At 57.4% G+C, this 20,146-nt stretch overlaps 1 protein-coding gene across 2 annotated transcripts in view; it reads left to right on the top strand.

Annotated features, from left to right (window-relative positions):
* TRAPPC10 (trafficking protein particle complex subunit 10) overlaps positions 1–20,146 on the top strand; it is an 80,348-nt gene that overhangs the window by 12,879 nt on the left and 47,323 nt on the right. For both annotated transcript variants that reach the window (XM_062204524.1, XM_062204525.1), the window contains exons 2-4: positions 5,909–5,990; positions 11,447–11,582; positions 18,985–19,181. In XM_062204524.1, the coding sequence (XP_062060508.1) occupies positions 5,909–5,990; positions 11,447–11,582; positions 18,985–19,181 (415 nt within the window). The remainder of the gene's footprint in view (positions 1–5,908; positions 5,991–11,446; positions 11,583–18,984; positions 19,182–20,146) is intronic.

The raw sequence follows: 20,146 nt of genomic DNA, 5'->3' as shown, positions 1-20,146 counted from the left end.
TCTGTGCGCTCCGTGTGCGGTCCTGAATCTGTGACCGTCTGTGCGCTCCGTGTGCGGTCCTGAGTCTGTGACTGTGCGCTCCGTGTGCGGTCCTGAGTCTGTGACCGTCTGTGCGCTCCGTGTGCGGTCCTGAGTCTGTGACTGTGCGCTCCGTGTGCGGTTCCTCTCTGCAGACGCCGCAGTGGCAAGCTTGGCGACACTCTGGTACCACGGGCAGACTGGTCACGGGGAGAGTTGTTTACGGTGGAGGAGCTGGACGAGGACAAACAGAGCACAGTGAGGGGCAGGAGGAGCTGGACGAGGACAGACAGCACAGTGAGGGCCAGGAGGAGTGCCCGGGGCTGCGCGCCGCAGTCCAGGCACGGTCACTCTGGCAGATGTGACGTGTGATAGACCCCAGGCGTCAGCCATGGGTGCCGTTCACACGTGGCCTTTGAGATGCGGGTCTGTGCTTTGCTTCTCAGAACTGTGCCTTTCGGTGCAGGGAGGGCAGTGTGTCAGCCGCTGGTCATTTTCTACTACGTTTGTCTCCTTGTGTTCCACGCCTGGCGGCAGCCCCAGCAGCATGAAGGCCCTGCACCACCAGTGCTCCGGGAGGGGCCCACGGACGGCGCCGTCCCCTGTCCTTGGGTGTGCCGTGTTGCTTTTCCCCACGGAAGGCGCCCGGTTCGAAGCATTAATTACTGTTCGTTATTGCATCGACATTGTCCGTGAGTTACAGTTAGAGCAGATCCGCTCTATGCATTATTGAACAGGCTGGGATGACTTCCTAGTTTGCGACCTTGGGTGTTTTGCTGTCCATGTGAAAGGGCTTTCCCCAGCCACCGAGGAGAAATGACTGTGTCGTCTTGGCCGAGAACACGTGTTCTGGAGCTCAAGGACGGTGCCTCCGAGGGCGCTGTTACCAGTGTGGATGACTGCCTGCTACTGGCCGGAGCTTTCTTCTGTGAGCAGCGAGCTGAAAGAATTTACTGTAAAGGAAATATTAGGGGAATCATATTTGACTTTTTTTTAAAGATTAATTAATTTATTGGAAAGGCAGAGCTAGAGAGAGAAAGGGAGAGATAGAGATCTTCCATCCGCTGGTTCACTCCCCAAATGTTTCCGAAGCCAGGAGCCTGGGACTCCATCCAGGTCTCCCACGTGAGTGACTTGGGCCATTTTCTGCTGTGTTTCCCACGGGCATTTGCACGGAAGTGGAGCAACCAGGACTTGAACTGATGCTCATGTGGGATGCTGGGATCACAGACTGCGACGTAACCCTCTGTGCCACAGCGCCGGCGCCTGTGTTTGAGGTTTTTGTTCAGAAACAGTCATGGAATCTGGTTTGATGGGGCCTTAAAATGAGAGCCTTCTAGTCCTCGTCCATCCACTCCACTGCTTCTTAAGGCTTCTGAGTCCTGGCCAGGAGTTGACCCCGCCCTGGCCAAGAGCTCCAGAGGTGCTGGCTGGCCAGGAGTTGACCCCGCCCTGGCCAGGAGCTCCAGAGGTGCTGGCTGGCCAGGAGCTGACCCCGCCCTGGCCAGGAGCTCCAGAGGTGCTGGCTGGCCAGGAGTTGACCCCGCCCTGGCCAGGAGCTCCAGAGGTGCTGGCTGCCACCCCCACGCTCAGGGTCTGTCTGGGACCAGGACACTTTACCTGGGGCTCAAGTCCAGCCCTGCCTTTCCACCCCTTCGTGCACCTGCCCGAGAACGAGTCACAGCCGAGGACGTCTTGGAGACGGCCATGGTGTTAACAGGGGTCTTCCAGCGTTTGAGGTGAAATGAGAGCTCTGTTTGATTAGAAAAGTTGCTGTTTCCCTTTACTAAGATTCTCAGAAAGACTGGAAACATTGCAGAGTATTGAGAACATCAGCAGGTACTTCCATCTTCCACCCGACAGAGCCTCCACGTAGCAAGTGCGCGGCTGCGCACCCGTGAGCGCTTTGTCGTCTTTGCCTGTTTCTCCTGTCATGCTTTCCTGGTTGTTTATACAAAGACCTTTGAGGCTTTGCGGGTTCAAGAATTGAAACAACAACAACAGAGGAACTGAAAAGCGGTGACGGAAGTCTTCCCTCTGTTACAGAGGCTTCGGGACCTGTGTTTTCAGCCAGTGTCAAGACGGTGGCTGCAGATTAATTAGGACGCTTCATAAAGCTGAGAAGTTGAGAAGCAGCTAGAGCGGCAGCAAGGCACGGGGCCCACGCCAGGCTCTGAATCCCAATTGGGTTTGTGAGCTGCCTGGCCTGGGGCCCCGCACGGAGGTGCTCCGGGCCTGGGTTTCCAGGTGTGGAATGGCCCTTCCTGCTGGTGGTGTGGGAGCGTGGAGCTGGCCTGGCCTCTGTGCCTGCCCGCCAGCCGTGTGGGGACAGCCGGCGGCCATGGTCTCAGGAGGTAGGGCCTTTCAGAGGAGGTGAGGCGTGAGGGTGGGCCCCCAGGAGAGGGTCCAGTGCCTGAAGAGAACAGGGCCTCACCCAGACTGGGCTTGCAGCCGTGAGCCGTGAGCCGTGAGCCGTGAGCCCCCGGGCTGTGTGGTGAGCGTTGGAGCTGCTGGGCTTCAGGCACCAGAGCATGTGTTCAGCTGTTCCCGGTGCAATTCGTGTTTGCTCTGAGCGTGGAAGTTCTGAGGCTCGCGGGTGTGGGAATGTGCTTTGCAGTAGAAAGTCGGGTCAGTTCTCCGACTCCCTGGGGCGGGAGTGGTGAGCGGACCCTGGGCGCACCTGACCAGAGCCAGGGCCCTGCCTCCCTTCCCGGGTCCTCTGAGCTGCACTTTCCTCGGTGTCCAGGCTGCCCCTGATGGGCGCCGGTCCCCTCCCCGGTGGGGCTCGTGGGGCTCGGGGACGCACACGCAGGGGGACAGGCTGGTGGGATGGACTCCTGCTGTGCTGTGCATTATCCTTAGATGTGGTGTTGAGTCCTCCTTCCCGTGCCAAACAGGGCCTCTTAGTTGTTGGCTCGCAGTGGGCTCTTGCGGGAGAGCAGTAAGCTCAGTGCTTTCTGAGCAGTTGGGACCCTCGCTGTTGCCGCTGGTAGCCGCTGTGTGAACCTCCGGGTCCCCCCGGCCTCCTCCCCTCCCTTGCCCGTGGGTCAGGTGAGCCCGTCAGCCCGACCGCAGCTGTGTGACAGCTCAGACTCAGCGCGCGTGGCGTGACCTGCGTGTCCTCCCTCGGCCGCTGTCTCTCTGTTCGGATTTTCTCAGAGGGAGGACACAGGCAGATGGATTAGGGCCGTTTCAACTTAACATGCCCGTCCACCTTTGCCATCAAATACCGTGGTGGTCTGAGGTGCTGGGGCTTGGTGCTTCAGAACACAGTCAGGCCTTACCAGGTTGCAGGTTAAATCCCCAGTTGTGGGGCCAGTTTTGCGGTGCAGCTGGTTAACCCTTGGTCTGCGATGCCAGCGTCCCATATTGCAGTGTCCGCTTGATTCCCAGTCGCTCTGCGTTGGATCCAGCGTCCTGCTCCTGAGCCTGGGAAAGCAGTGAAAGATGGCCTGAATACTTGAGTCCCCGCACCTACGTGGGAGACATGGATGGAGTTCCGGGCTCCTGGCTTCAGCTTAGACCAGGCCCAGCCATTCGAGGAGTGAACAGTGGTTGGAAGATACCCTGCCCCTCCTCCCCTCCCTCCTCACCTCTCTCTGTCACTCTGCCTGTCAAATAAGCCTTTAAAGAAATTATTTGAAAAGCCCTCAGCCACGCCAAATGACAACTCTGCCCTTGGTCGATGCACCGACTGAGCTGTAGCATGCCTGGGGATGGATGCTCCTCACAGGCGTGGTCCCTGGGGTGGTGCTGTTGGGAGGTGGCCCCTGAGAGGCCCTGAGGTCACTCGGGCTGTGGCCTGGGAAGGCGGTTAACAGAAGAGCCTGCGTTTGGGCCCAGCCTCTCCCTCCACTTCCTGACACGTCTGGGACCCTGCCTCCACACACGCCCTGCCACTGCCACTGCCATGCTCTGAGAGCCCCCCACGCCTCTGTCCTCGTGCGGTTACTGGCCGCAGGTCACAGTCCCTGATAGCAAGCACTAGGCTCCGTGTGGGGAGCCGTACAGTGCAGCTGGGCCTCTGGGGAGGTAAGCGCGGGAGGAGGGGTGTGGAGGCATTTCATCTCTCTTCTACATTTGAAACTTACTGAAAGGCAGAGTTACAGAGGGCGGGAACCAGAGATGCTTCCATGGATTCACTTCCCCAGGGACTGTGATGCCAGGGTTGGGCTGGCCGAAGCCAGGAGCTCCACCTGGGTCTCCTGTGTGGGTGCAGGGGCCAAACACTTGGCGTCTTCCACTGCTTTCCCAGGCACATTAGCAGGGAGCTGCATCGAAAGTGGAGCAGCTGGGCCTTGAACTGGTGTCTAAATAGGATGCTGGTGTCACAGGCGGCTCCTTAACCCTCTGCTGGTTCACTACCCAGATGACTGCAATGGCCGGGAGTGGGCCAGGACAAAGCCAGGAGCCAGGAGCTCCATCCAGGTCTCCCACATGGGTGACTGGGGCCCAAGCACCTGGGCCGTCTTCTGCTGCTTTCCCAGGTGCTGTAAACAGGGAGCTGGATCAGAAGTGGAGCAGCCAGGACTCCAGCTGGCACTCTGAGATGGGTGCTGGGGTGGGAGGCAGCGACTTAGCCTCCTACGTCATGGTGCCGGCCCTGGAGTTTGTCTTTGACTCTGAATGTAGGTTGTTAGTGCACTTCTATGATTCCTGTGGGAGGGGCCGTGTGTGTAGCTTTCTATAGAGAACCAGGAGAGGAGAACGCCACCACGTAGCTGGCTTGGTTTCCATTTAGTGAAGAGTAATGCTTTTTATATATTAATCTTGGAGCCTTGTAATGAGGCTGCAGAAATTGGCGTTCAGAGATAAGGGAGCCTGAGCTAACTCGGGGTTTTCTGTATTGCTTTCTAAGATGAATGCTAAATAGGAGAACAACGTGACAAGTGCTGTTAAAATGTAGAGATCATTTTCATCTTAGCCAAACTGTGGAGCCAGTAACCCTTGGTGACTGCTCGGTGCCAGGCTTCGAGTGGCGGTGCACTGACTGGTCCCGTCCTCTCCAGGAAGCCTGTGGGAGAGCATCGGGCTCCTGCAGCCACGCCCACCCTCTGTCTGCAGCCACTTAACATCCTGGAGGCTTTTGTTTTCATGTGCACAATAGCAAAAATAAGCAGCCACGTTAATGGCCCACATCAATTCCCAGTGATTTCTTTAAGATCAATATAAAAGCAATTAGGAGAATGGTTTTGCTTAAAGAGGATCCTCTGAGTGTAAGAACTTTAGTCATCTATATTAAAAGGTTCCTTTTGAGGCTAGGGATAATAGGGCTGAACTGTCGCTTTGTGAGAGCTAGGTGGCTCTCACACCCACTTGCATTGTGTGGCAGTAGCATCTGCCCTGGGCCAGCTTGTGCCTGGGCATGGTGACCTCAGCCCTCAGCTTCCTGGGTTGTGAGCTGGGTCCTGGGGAGGGCTGGTGAGGACCCCCGGGGAGGATGCCTGGCCCTGGCTGTGCACGTGGGGAGGGTTGTGTACATCTTAGCTCTTGCTGGCCCTGGGTGAACCCTGAATTCATGTGGGGGAGAAGTTCACATTTGCGTGTCCCGTTCCCCTCTGGAGTTTTCTTGTGAAGACAGCAGGGGCTGCAGGCACCTGAAGCTGGGTGGGCGGAGCCCGCTGTGTGCTTGCTCAGCCTGGGACAAGTCACTCACCTTTGCTGACCCTCCCCTCCCAGGGGAGGTCACACCCGCCTCATGGGGGCGCTGTGAGGGTTAAGTTCAGGGGTGGGTCCTGGAGACCAGTCCTTTAGGGTCTGAAGCAATCCTGCTTTATGATGTCATTCTACTAAATGTAAGATTATCTGAAAATACCAATTTAAGAACTGGAGAGTAATTTATATTTCCCTAAAGATGCCATAACTCCATTTCTCTTTATTCCCCATGCAGGTGCTGGCGATCAGAATTTGTTTACCTCTCTCTACCCAACGCTTTCCCAGCAGCTTCCGAGAGAGCCGATGGAGTGGAGAAGGTACGGGCACCTGCTTGGGTTGCGGCCCCCTGGGTTCCAGGTGTCTGGCTGAGCGGCGAGGGGTGCCGAGAAGCCTGGCGCCAAGCGCGGGCTGCATCTCTGCAGGTCTCGCTCTTCAGGTGTTGGGCGTCTTGTGGGACGAGGGGTGTTAGAAGCAAGGCAGCTCATTTTATTTATGAGTTACTTATTTATTTGAAAGGCAGAGTTACAGAGAGAGAGGGGAAGAGACAGAGAGACACATGAGAGAGAGAGAAAGAGAGATCTTTTGTCTGCTGATTCACTCCCCACATGGCCACAACAGGTGGGGTTGGGCTGGTCCGAAGTTAGGAGCCAAGAGCTTCTTCTGGGTCTCCCACATGGGTACAGGCGCCCAAGCACTTGGGCATCTTCCACTGTTTTCCCAGGCCACAGCAGCGAGCTGGACCAGAAGTGGAGCAGCTGGAACACGAACTGGCACCACAGCACCAGCTCTGACAGTTCGCTTTTACAGGAATGGCTTTGTCATGGCTGATCAGAGTGTCTTAAAGCCATGAACATTTTGCAACACCCACCCTACCTGATGTAGAGGGGGAGACCCCAGCTGTCCCAGAGCTGAGCTCCTGCACCCTTAAGAATGAGGAAGTACGCAGAAGGTGTCATTGAACAATTAGAAGAAAAAACAGACGGTGTAGGGCTGAAGCCAGGGTGGCCACTCCCGTTGCTCTGTTGTGTGAGTCACCGGTCTCCTGTGTGTTCAGGGGAGGTCGTGGCTGGGGGTCAGCGTCTTCACCAGATTCGGTTGCTGGGAACAATGTGTGGAGTTCGCTTGCCAGCACAGGTGGCCTGCGTCTGTCCAGGTGGGTGTTGTCACTCAGGTTCCGGCCATGCTGGTCCTCGCTGACCCCGGTTTGTGCCCTGGAAGCGTGAGTTAACGTGGCTTTTTGGGCGTGACTTACCAGGCTCTCTGGTGACTTGTGTGGTTCCTGTGCCCAGTCACGTCTCACTACTGATCCTGAACATCAAGAGCGTCTTGAGAGCCAGGGATCTGCTTGGGTAAACATTGCTCAGCACACAAGAGGCCCAGTGCTGTGATGGCGAGAACGCAGGTCAGCACGTGGGAGGACTTACTACCGGGAGAGGCGGGGCGATCTGCAGAGGCCCCCAAGGACGCGTGTATCACTGCAGCTTCCGGAAGACGAAGCACAGAGTCTGTGGAGCAGGAGGGGCGATGAGGAAGTGCAGCAGGGGATCTGCAGGCACCCCTGAGGGTGGTGGCCTGGACAGGCCTGGGCACGCCAGGGCCCGGCGTCGTGCCCCTGTGTGCCGCACACCCTGCCCTCGCTGGGCAGCGGGGCCAACAGAAGTGTGTTCTAGAGGCTGAGCAGGCGGAGGCGGAGGGCTTCCCCTGGTGAGGGTCTGCTGTGTCATCACAGGTGGGGAGGGGCCCCGGGGCAGGCTGAGGGGGAGGGCTTCCCCTGGTGAGGGTCCGCTGTGTCATCACAGTGTGGGGAGGGGCCCCGGGGCAGGCTGAGGGGGAGGGCTTCCCCTGGTGAGGGTCTGCTGTGTCATCACAGGTGGGGAGGGGCCCCGGGGCAGGCTGAGGGGAGGGCTTCCCCTGGTGAGGGTCCGCTGTGTCATCACAGTGTGGGGAGGGGCCCCGGGGCAGGCTGAGGGGGAGGGCTTCCCCTGGTGAGGGTCCGCTGTGTCATCACAGTGTGGGGAGGGGCCCCGGGGCAGGCTGAGGGGGAGGGCTTCCCCTGGTGAGGGTCCGCTGTGTCATCACAGTGTGGGGAGGGGCCCCGGGGCAGGCTGAGGGGGAGGGCTTCCCCTGGTGAGGGTCCGCTGTGTCATCACAGTGTGGGGAGGGGCCCCGGGGCAGGCTGAGGGGAGGGCTTCCCCTGTGAGGGTCCGCTGTGTCATCACAGTGTGGGGAGGGGCCCCGGGGCAGGCTGAGGGGGAGGGCTTCCCCTGTGAGGGTCTGCTGTGTCATCACAGTGTGGGGAGGGGCCCCGGGGCAGAGTCCTTGCGACCGAATCACCTTGCAGAGGCCCTCCTTCTTTTGAAAAATTTAAAATGAAAAGCAATAGATATTTTCTATTAGAAAGAGCGGTCTTCTGTCTGCTGTTTCACTCCGCAGATGCCTGCGGCAGCTGGGGCTGGGCTAGGCTGAAGCCAGGAGCCAGGAACCCGATCTGGCTGTCCCACGTGGGGGGCAGGGACTCAAATACTTGAGCTGCCACTTCCTGCCTCCCAGGGGTGCACGGTAGCAGGGAGCTGGAGTTGGAAGCAGAGCTGGAGCTCAAGCCCGGGCGGTCCAGGGTGGTGTGGACGTCCCAAGCCCGGGCGGTCCGGGGTGGTGTGGACGTCCCAAGCCCGGGCGGTCCGGGGTGGTGTGGACGTCCCAAGCGTGTCTCCAGCTGTTGTGCCAGACACTCCCACAGGTCTCAGCTCTCACAGTTGCTTTGGGGACTGAATTTCCACATGTGGACATTGGTGGACACAGTCTGGCTGTAGCAGGCGGGAAGGGAGGAGAGACGCACACATCTCGCAACAGCAGCTGGAAGGTGTGAACACGTTTTTGATGGAGGAACTGGGAAAGATGACTAAGAAAGCTCGCCCCGCCCCGTCTGCCAGGCTGCCTCCTAAGAGCCACAGTGGACTTGGAAGCCGAGGGCTGCGGGGCGTGAGGCCCAGACAGGGAGCTGTCAGACGTGGGCCCCTCTGTCTGCAGAGGCGGGTGGCTCTCGTCCACCTGTGCGGGAGCCCAGCAGGCCTATCTGTGGAGAAGCCCCAGGCCCCTGGATGGGAGGCACTGCAAGTCGGAGTTGTGAACCGCGTGGGGCGCGCTCCTGCCAGAGTGGGCACGCGCGCCAGGCAGCCACATCTGTTCTGTAGGACAGCGGTGGGACTGGACTGTCAGACTTGGGGAACGCGTCGTGTTAGAAGGACATGTCCTAAACTCCCGGGACTCTGAAGGGGACTTGATGTAGAATGACGGTCTTCGCAGAGGTGAGAGCAGCCTGGGATAGGGTGGACTCGAAATCAGGGCATGAGACAGAGAAGCGAGGGCACGGGGAAGTCCTCTGACGGTGGGGGGCCCCTGGCCGGGAGCCCCAGGGTCGCCTGCAGCCAGCGGCAGTGGCACGGGAGGGCTTGCAGAGGACGGTGTGTGAGAGTGAACGCGCTGCGGCAGTCGGTTACGGGGCTCTAGGAGAGGCACCCAGGCGGCAGGACAGCACATACAGCTGGCTTTGATGCAGAGTCAGAGCACCTTTGGGTAGACCTGGAGATGGGAACAGAAATCAGACAGACGCTAGCAGCGGCCTAGAGCAGCCGTGTGGATGAGTAGATGCGTGAGTTGGAGGACGAGGCCCAGACACCTGGAGAGGAGTGCTGAGCACCAGGCGGGAAGCGCAGAGGCGGGCGGGGTCCATACTCCGCTCCGTATCCCATGGGTGGCGAGAGAGGAGAGGGAGTGGGGGCCGGGCAGGGCCTGCAGGGGAGAGGAGAGGGGGTGGGGGCCGGGCAGGGCCTGCAGGGGAGAGGTTGCACTGGGAACCCAGAGCAAAACAAAGCAAGCAAAAGTCAGGTCTTGCAGCCTGCAAGAAAAGGCAGGAGAGCGACTGTGGTTTGTGACAGCACTTAGAACACAAGGTAACGTGCATCTAGTAGCGGTCTTCCCAGAGTGCTGAGAGAAACACCTTCGGACCCGGAGTCTCACACCTTGGAGCACGCCGGGGACCAGGCCAGCTCCGCGGCCCCACTGAGGGCCCTGAGATGCCAGCGCAGAGAGGGTTTGTGCTCAAAGGCTTTGGGATGGCTGGGCCTGCTTCATCCTTTCTAGCTACGAATGCTGCCTGTGTGCCCTAGGGTGCCACTTGTCCTCTGCCCCTCATGCCAGGGAGGTGGCTGGGAAGCACTGCTGCCCTCATCGCCTCCCGAGGGCCCCAGCCAGCAGGAGGGCAAACCTGGGGTGCACAGGTCAGAAGCAGCTGTCGGCGAACACGTCATACAAATATTTGCTGAATTAGAGGTATCAGTCCTTTGAAACATTAGAAACCTGAGATTGGCGCTGTGGCGTAGCGGGTGAAGCCTGTCTGCAGTGCCGGCGTCCCATGTGGGCGCCAGTTTGAGACCCGGCTGCTCCACTTCCGATCCAGCTCTCTGCTGTGGTCCGGGAAAGCAGCAGAAGATGGCCCAAGTGCTTGGGGCCCTGCACCCACGTGGGAGACCTGGAGGAAGCTCCTGGCTCCTGGCTTCGGATCAGCGCAGCTCCGGCCGTTGCAGCCATCTGGGGGGTGAACCAGTGGATGGAAGACCTCTCTCTCTCTCTTTGCCTCTCCTTCTCTCTCTAACTCTGACTTCCAAATAAATAAATAAATAAATAAATCTTTTTTTTTAAAAAGAGAAATTAAAAAATCTAAAATCTCAGCAGTGTGGGAGCAGACCAGAGAAGAGTATGCAAGGAGGGGCGTGTTAGCTCAGTGGTTGGAAGAAAAGTCTAGGTTTGTGTATATTCCAAATAACAGTGTAGCCAACAGCAGAATAGAGGTGGGTGGCTAAACGTTCAGGCTGGGGAAAGAGAACGTGACCACGGTCAGAAAGGGCAGGAGATGGGCACTGGCACACGGAGCGTGCACAGGTCCAAACGTGCGCGCAGCCACGGTCCGCACGGTAGGCTGCGACCCACCTTAGATTGCATACAACACGCCAAATCCAGCTGCAGGTGTGAGCGGGAGACACAGCCAGCACAGGCAGAGTGCAGGCCAGGAGCAGTCCCCTGTGCTGGACGGTGCCCTATCCCCCGGCGGCCCGTCGTGGCAGGTGTGCTGTGCCCCGTCCCCCGGCGGCCTGCCGTGGCGGGTGTGCTGTGCCGTGTTCCCCGGCGGCCCGCCGTGGCAGGTGCGCTGTGCCCTGTCCCCCGGCGGCCTGCCGTGGCGGGTGTGCCGTGCCGTGTTCCCCGGCGGCCCGCCGTGGCAGGTGCGCTGTGCCCTGTCCCCCGGCGGTCCGCCGTGCGCTGTGCCCCGTCCCCCGGCAGCCGTGGCGGGTGTGTAGCTGGGATTTCTTCATGAGTCCGGGTCCTTCCTTCCTAGGTTGAGAAGCAAAGAGAGCTGCACCACATTTTGTTTGTACCTTACAAAACCTGTTCTTTTGTCACCAGTTTCATTTTTCGGTACTGTAGGTGACTTGAAATGCACGTTTGGTGTTTGGGTGCTCGTGGAGACGTGCGGGCTGAGCTGGCTCTCGGGTGTCAGTGCTCGGGTGGACGCACGGCTGTGTGTGTTGCTGAGGATGGGGGGGGGTGCGCTGTGTCGAGAACGAGTCGGCAGAACACGGCAGTGGTGACTCAGGCTGAATGTGATAAATACTTCTGAACCCAAATGTGCTTGAATTCTGATTTTTTTTTTTGTCCTGTTGCGCCTTGGGAGTTTTTTCTTCTCAGTTACGTAAAAAATAAAAATAAAAATCTGTTACAGGTCCTATGGCCGGGCTCCCAAGATGATCCACCTGGAATCCAACTTTGTTCAGTTCAAGGAGGAGCTGCTGCCCAAGGAGGGGAACAAGGCGCTGCTCACTTTCCCCTTCCTGCACATTTACTGGACTGAGTGCTGCGTAAGTGTCCGCAGGACGGGCCTGCAGGCTCCCGGCTCCGGCTTGAGCCACAGCTGCTCTGACTTCCGGTTGCTGCTGGGGACTCACTTTCCTCCATCCTCCAGCGGGGTCTGTGGTTGTGCATGTGTGCGCCCGCCTGTCCAGCACATCTCTGCCTGTGGCCCCGATGGCCACCGGCGCCGGTTGTTTGACTTGCTGTACTCTGGGTGTCGCTTTCCTGACACCTGTAGTCCAGTTCCAGCAGGGGCTCAGCACAGACCACACCGTGCAGGAGCAGAGGCCCAGTGAGGTCCTTGATTCCCCGGGGGGTGGGGCCCCGCCGTGGTGACGCTCCCGGGTGTGGCCTTGGGGGAGGGGCTCGCTCCCTGACCCCTCAGTTCTCGTCTCACAAGTGTCTGTGGGGCTCAGCTCTGAGCATCCGCCCCTGACCCAGATGGCTCTTTCCTGCCCCATCTTTATCAAGGGCAGCCACCCTTCTGCCGGTGTGGTCAGCCCGTGTTCTGCTTCGAGGCAGAGCCCCGTGGTCCCCTCGGATGCCAGTGAGGGCCACTTCAGGCTGGCCCTTGTGTCTTTGGTGCCTCTGACTGTGGCAGCAGAAGACACCGGGTCCTACAGTGGGGCCGCCCTCTCAGGGGACGCTGTGCTATGCAGGGGTTATGACAACGTGCAGCCCCCGTCCTCAGGGTTAGAGGGGCTCCCCGGTGATACCGTCTGGGCCGTGGCGTCTCTGGGGGACAGTTCCTGGGTGCCTCCCTGGAAGGTGGTCTGTTTCAGACAGCTGTCGACTTTGATAACCTGTGTTTTCCTTAGATAGTGTGCATTTCTTTTTTCTTTTCTTTTCTTTTTTTTTTTTTTTTTTTTTTTTGATAGGCAGAGTGGATAGTGAGAGAGAGAGAGACAGAGAGAAAGGTCTTCCTTTTTGCTGCTGGTTCACCCTCCAATGGCCGCTGCGGCCGGCACATCTCGCTGATCCGAAGCCAGGAGCCAGGTGCTTCTCCTGGTCTCCCTTGTGGGTGTAGGGCCCAAGCACTTGGGCCATCCTCCACTGCACTCCCGGGCCACAGCAGAGAGCTGGCCTGGAAGAGGGGCAACTGGGATAGAGTCCGGCGCCCCAACCGGGATTAGAACCCGGTGTGCCGACGCCGCAAGGTGGAGGATTAGCCTGTTAAGCCACGGCGCTGGCCGATAGTGTGCATTTCTGTTGAGTTTTTAAATTTGTTTTTATTGAGGTGTACAGTGTGATCTTCCTGACTTTTAAATGTGTTTTGTGGGTGCTGACGCAGCAGCTCACTAGGCTAATCTTCCACCTGCGGCGCCGGCACCCCGGGTTCTAGTCCCAGTTGGGGCACCTGTTCTGTCCCGGTTGCTCCTCTTCTAGTCCAGCTCTCTGCTGTGGCCCGGGAGTGCAGTGGAGGATGGCCCAAGTGCTTGGGCCCTGCACCTGCATGGGAAACAAGGAGGAAGCACCTGGCTCCTGGCTTCGGATCAGAGCAGCGCGCTGGCCATGGCGGCCATTTGGGGGGTGAACCAACGGAGGGAAGACCTTTCTCTCTCTCTCTCTCTCACTCACTCACTCACTGTCTAACTCTGCCTGTCAAAAAAACAACATAAATGTATTTTGTGGGAGCAGGCATTAAGCCGAGTGGTAAAGACACTTCCACTGTACCCCAGACTGTGCCACTACACCTCACACTGTGACCCCACACTCCACACTGTGACCCCACACCCCCCACTGTGACCCCACACTCCACACTGTGACCCCACACCCACACTGTGACCCCACACTGTGACCCCACACTCCACACTGTGACCCCCACACCCTCCACTGTGACCCCACACCCACACTGTGACCCCACACTCCACACTGTGACCCCACACTGTGACCCCACACCCACACTGTGACCCCACACCCCCCACTGTGACCCCACACCCACACTGTGACCCCACACTCCACACTGTGACCCCACACTGTGACCCCACACCCACACTGTGACCCCACACTCCACACTGTGACCCCACACCCACACTGTGACCCCACACCCCACACTGTGACCTCACACCCACACTGTGACTCCACACCCACACTGTGACCCCACACTGTGACCCCACACCCACACTGTGACCCCACACCCACACTGTGACCCCACACCCCACACTGTGACCTCACACCCACACTGTGACTCCACACCCACACTGTGACCCCACACTCCACACTGTGACCCCACACCCACACTGTGACCCCACACCCCACACTGTGACCTCACACCCACACTGTGACTCCACACCCACACTGTGACCCCACACTGTGACCCCACACCCCACACTGTGTCCCCACACCCACACTGTGACCCCACACCTCACAGTGACCCCACACTGTGACCCCACACCCACACTGTGACCCCACACCCCACACTGTGACTCCACACCCACACTCTGACCCCACACCCCACACTCTGACCCCACACCTCACTGTGACCCCCCACTGTGACCCAACCCCCCCCCACTGTGACCCCACACCCACACTGTAGCCCCACACTGTAGCCCCACACCCCCCATTGTGACTCCACACCCACACTCTGACCCCACACTGTGACCCCACACCCACACTGTGACCCCTATACCCCACACTGTGACACCACTCCCACACTGTGACCCCACACCCACACTGTGACCTCACACTGTGACCCCACACCCACACTGTGACCTCACACTGTGACCCCACACCCACACTGTGACCCCACACTGTGACCCCACACCCACACTGTGGCCTCACACTGTGACCCCACACCCACACTGTGACCTCACACTGTGACCCCACACCCCCACTGTGACCCCACACCCCACACTGTGACCCCACACTGTGACCCCATACCCCACACTGTGACACCACTCCCACACTGTGACCCCACACCCACACTGTAGCCCCTGGTTGTGGTTCCTGATGCTGGCTCCTGACTCCCACGCTGGAGACATTAGAAATGGCTCAAGTCATTGGGTACCTGCCCGCCGTGTAGCAGAGGTGCATTCTGGGCCTGGTTTCCAACTTCAGCTCAGCACAGACCCACCGTGGCTATTGGCATTTGACGAGTGAACTTGCAAATGGGAGTGCACACTTTGCATGCCTCTCTCTCTCTCTCTCTCTCTCTCTGCCTTTTCAAAAAAAAAAAAAAAATTAGAAAATGAAAAAAAAAAAATGTGTGGGGTGGGCGTTTAGCTTGGCGGTCAGCTGCCAGGAAGAGCCCGTGTGCCTCAGTAGTGACGCTCAGCTCCAGGCTCGAGCGCCTGCTGGTGCTCACCCTGCGGGCCCTGGAGGTGGCGCAGTGACTGATGGCGGAGGCCGGGGGGAGCTCCCAGCTCCTGGCTTGGGCTTGGCCCAGTCCACACTGAGTGGAGTCCGTGGCAGAGCTCTCTCTCCGTGTCTGTCTCTTCTTTCTCTATTTGTTTCTGCCTCTCAAATAAAAAATTAAAAAAAAAAAAATGTGCTTTGTATCACACTTATTTCTCCTTCATTGTTTTCTGCTTTGTCTATTTTTCTAGTGGGTTTTGCTTGCTTTTTTCAGAGTGCTGGAATTTTTGTTACTCTGATTTATTATTAATATGTTTTTTTAACAGATAACTTTTTAAAATTTGTTTTATTTATTTGAAACAATTATAGAGAGAGGTAGAGACACAGAAAGAGTCTTCCATCTGCTGGTTCACTCCCCAGATGACCGCAATGGCCGGAGCTGCGCCCATCCAAAGCCAGGAGCCAGGAGCTTCTTCCAGGTCTCCAACGTGGGTGCAGGGGCCCAAGTTCTTGGACCATCTTCTACTGCTTTCCCAGGCCATAGCAGAGAGCTGGATTGGAAGAGGGGCAGCCAGGGCTTGAACCGGCGCCCATATGGGATGCCAGCGCTTCAGGCCAGGGTGTTAACTCACTGTGCCACACAGCCGGCCCCCGTTAATATGTTTTCTATCTCAATTTCTATGTTCATTTTTATTAACTCCTTCTTTTTGCTTTCTTAGGATTTTATTACCTGAAATATATCCCAGTGTTTTTATCATTTTTCAGAAATTCTCCATCTTCTATTTGTATTTTTACTTTTAGCCAGTACTCACTTAATGGAATTTTTTAGTTTCTAGAGAGAAACATTTTTTTAAAATTTCATTTAACATTTTCTGGTTTTACTCATTGGGATGAAAGTGTTGTCTGTAGTGTTTCTGCTTCGTGGGCCTCATTTGTTCTTTGACAAATATAGCCTCAGTGTTTGGGACATTCTCTGTGCAGCAGTCGGTTCTGTTGCTGACGGCAGTGTGACATAAGTGTCCGTAAGATGTTGTCTGTATACATTTTTGTCTATTTCGTCTGTCTCTACCTGATAATGGCATGGTAAAGTCATTTATTAGTGTGTTTCTGTTTCTCTTGTGTCTCCTGTAGCTTCTCTTTTGGCTAGATGTTTGGTGTATTCCCTGGTACAAAGATGTTCATAACCATTCCAATTTTTTTAAAAGTTTATGGCCGGCGCCGCGGCTCACTAGGCTAATCCTCCGCCTTATGGTGCCGGCACACTGGGTTCTAGTCCCGGTCGGGGCACCGATCCTGTCCTGGTTGCCCCTCTTCCAGGCCAGCTCTCTGCTGTGGCCCGGGAGTGCAGTGGAGGATGGCCCAAGTGCTTGGGCCCTGCACCCCATGGGAGACCAGGAGAAGCACCTGGCTCCTGCCATCGGAACAGCGCGGTGCGCCGGCCGCAGCACGCTACCGCGGCGGCCATTGGAGGGTGAACCGATGGCAAAAGGAAGACCTTTCTCTCTGTCTCTCTCTCTCACTGTCCACTCTGCCTGTCAAAAATTAAAAAAAAAAAAAAAGTTCATTTATTTATTTGAAAGGGAGAGTTACAGAGAGGCAGTGGCAGAGAGAGAGAGAAAGGGGAGGGTGGGAAGGTGTGTCTTCTGTATGCTGCAATGGCCAGAGCTGCACCAGGAGCTTCTTCCTGGTCTCCCACGTGGGTGCAGGGGCTTAAGGACCTGGGCCATCTTCTGCTGCTTTCTCAGGCCACAGCAGAGAGCTGGATTGGAAGAGGAGCAGCCGGGACTTGAACTAGCATCCATATAGGGTGCAGGAACTGCTGGCGGCAGCTTTACCTATTATGCCAAAATAATTATGTTCTAGCAGGAAGCCTTTTTAAAAATTTTTTTAATATCCTGCCCTTTTTATTTTTTTAATAGGGCAACAAATAATTATTTATTTTTTTTTTAAATTTATTTTTTTTTTTGACAGGCAGAGTGGATAGTGAGAGAGAGACAGAGAGAAAGGTCTTCCTTTTGCCGTTGGTTCACCCTCCAATGGCCGCTGCGGTAGCGCGCTGCGGCCGGCGCACCGCGCTGATCCGATGGCAGGAGCCAGGGGCTTCTCCTGGTCTCCCATGGGGTGCAGGGCCCAAACACTTGGGCCATCCTCCACTGCACTCCCTGGCCACAGCAGAGAGCTGGCCTGGAAGAGGGGCAACCGGGACAGGATCGGTGCCCCGACCGGGACTAGAACCCGGTGTGCCGGTGCCGCAAGGCGGAGGATTAGCCTAGTGAGCCGCGGCGCCGGCCCAAATAATTATTTATTTGAGAGAGTTACAGACAGAAAGAGGGAGAGACAGAGAAAAAGATCTTCCATCCACTGGTTCACTCCCTGAATGGCCACAACAGCAGAGCCAGGCTGATCTGGGAGCCTGGAGCCTGGAGCCAGGAGCCAGGAGCCAAGAGCTTCTCTGGGTCTCCCACACGGGTGCAGGGGCCCAAGCACTTGGGCCATCTTCTGCTGCCCTCCCAGGCCACAGCAGAGATGGATCGGAAGTGGAGCAGCTGGGACTCGAACTGGTGCCACGTGGGATGCTAGCACAGCGGGCGGTGGCTTTACCTGCTACGCCATGGCGCTGGCCCTGGTTTTTTTAAAGTCTTACTGTTTATTTAGCGAAACGACTTCTAAGATAAGTGGACGCTGTTGTGGGTTTTGGACAGATGAAGGTCCTGCATTGGGTCTGTCGGGGTTGTGGTGGGGCCCCGGTGCGCCTCTGCAGGCCTCACGTGACGCAGTGTAGAGCCTTGCAGTGTTCGGTTGACCCCGCTGCAGCCGCAGCTCCCACCAGCCGCAGACGGAATCGCAGCCTCGTAACGTTTTCCTGCTGACAGTATGTCAAGTATGTACGTCGCACTGGTGTGGTGCTGGGTGGAGTAACCTGTATGCGACCATGTTTGTGGCTCTGTGCAGCACTGCACTGTTTCACAAGGGGACTTGAACGTTTGGAGTTTGGTGTGCACAGCTGCTGAACTCCTGCTCCCCCAGGCCCCGCTGTTACTCATTGTAAACCCCACAGTGTAGGATTAGTTTTGTTTTAAACAGTACATTATTTAAAATTTTTTTTAGTGTCAGATCGAGATCTTCCCTCTGCTGGCTTGTTCCCCGAGTGCCCACAATGGCCAGAGTTGGGCTGGGACCAGACAGAGGCCAGGAGCCAGGACACAGTCCAGGTCTCCCCAGGCGTGGCAGGAACCCGGTTCCCTGAGCCATCAGCGCTGCCTCTCGGGCAGCATCAGCTTGAAGCTGCATCAGGAGCCTCAACCTCCAGCCCAAGTCCTGCTGCCCCATTATGGTTATTTTTTTTTTTCATTAAAATTTTTATTTATTGGCTGGCACCGTGGCTCAATAGGCTAATCCTCCGCCTTGCGGCGCCGGCATACCAGGTTCTAGTCCCGGTTGGGGTGCCGGATTCTGTCCTGGTTGCCCCTCTTCCAGGCCAGCTCTCTGCTGTGTGTGTCGTCGAGGACGGTGGAGCGGCCTTCTTTCCCTGGCTTTCTGTTGGCACTTGCCTTGCTTGCCCCTTACATGGCCTGCATAGGCCACTGAGCTTGGGGTGGCTCCCCAGGGCTCCCAGAGAGCTGGGACATGGGCAGAAGCTTCCAGGAAGGGCTGCCGGAGTGCTGTGCTGACAGCCGGTCATGTCCTGAGACCCCCGGCAGGGCCTTCAGCCCTGGCAGGTTGCAGTGGACAACTTGAACTTGCCCAGAGTACTGCCATGGGAGCCTAGCCCTCTGACCCTCAATGCCGTAATGTTGGTGCACCTACTAAAGGCAGGCCCTGGGCACTGGGAGCCTAGCCCTCTGACCCTCAATGCCGTAATGTTGGTGCACCTACTAAAGGCAGGCCCTGGGCACTGGGAGCCTAGCCCTCTGACCCTCAATGCCGTAATGTTGGTGCACCTACTAAAGGCAGGCCCTGGGCACTGGGAGCCTAGCCCTCTGACCCTCAATGCCGTGATGATGCTGTGCCTGGGCACTGGCTTTGGGCTGCTGTCTGGTACTGAGACATTGTGGCCACTGGGTTACTGGACACCTTTTTGCCTGTAAACTAAAGCATGGTGACTTGTTTTTTTAGGATACTGAAGTGTACAAGGCCACAGTAAAAGACGACCTCACCAAGTGGCAGAACATCCTGAAAGCTCATAGCTCTGTGGACTGGTTAATAGTAGTTGTCGAAAATGATGCCAAGAAAAAAAACAAAACCAACATCCTTCCCCGCACTTCGATTGCGGACAAGATGAGAAATGACTTCTGTAACAAGCAGAGTGACAGGTAAGTGCACCTGTGGTCTTGCTTCATTGGCTGGTGCTGGGGTCTCTGGTGAGCGGGCGTGGGTGCCTGGTCCCTGACTTCACGCAGGGAGTACAGTCTGCCGTCCCGACGTGCGCTCCTGGGCGCAGGGCCCTGGGGAGGCCCCCCACCAAGTGGGCCCCTGGAAGGCCCCCAGTGAGGACCCTGGAGTCCTGTATCAGACACGCTTGTTTCTAGCTCTGGGGCCCTGTGTTTCTGTTACTTTTTTTTTATTTAAGATTTATTTATTTATTTGAAAGTCAGAGTTATACAGAGAGAGAAAGATAGGCAGAGAGAGAGAGAAAGGTCCTCCACCCGCTGGTTCACTCCCCAAAGGACTGCAACAGCGAGAGCTGATCTGATCCGAAGCCAAGTGCTTCTGCTGGGTCTCCCATGCGGGTGCAGGGGCCCAACGACTTGGGCCATCTTCCACTGCTTTCCCAGGCCATAGCAGAGAGCTGGATCAGAAGTGGAGCAGCCGGGACTTGAACCGGCGCCCATGTGGCATGCAGGCACTGGGGGCGGCAGCCGTACCCGCTGTACCACAGCGCTGGCCTCTGTTACCTGAACACTTGTTGAGTGCCCTGCAGAGCAGCGTGGGCTACAGAAGGCTGGCTTCACCCTCCGGAAGCGTTGAGAAGCGTGCGCTGCTTCCCCTCGCCTGCCCTGCTGCTTCCTCCCTCCTCAGGGCCGCGGCCCCACGCTGGGCAGCCCACGCACCTACTCTTGTGTGACCGCTGCCCTGGGAGCAGTGCTGATCCCGGACCTGTCATCCCGGGGTTCCCACTTGGCAGTGGCCCTGGTGGGCAGCTCCAGGGCTGCGTGGGCTGAAGGAAGTGCCCTGGGGGTGGACGAGAAATGCAGGAACCCAGGAGGAGGGAGCAGGAGAGGCAGCTGAGTGCCAGCCACGTGGCCTCGCGCTGCTCACGTGGCCCTTTGCTGCGCCA

The sequence above is a fragment of the Lepus europaeus genome, chromosome 2 (genome assembly GCF_033115175.1).
Source record: "Lepus europaeus isolate LE1 chromosome 2, mLepTim1.pri, whole genome shotgun sequence".
Taxonomy (NCBI): Eukaryota; Metazoa; Chordata; class Mammalia; order Lagomorpha; family Leporidae; genus Lepus; species Lepus europaeus.
This window is presented reverse-complemented; position numbering and strand designations above follow the sequence as displayed.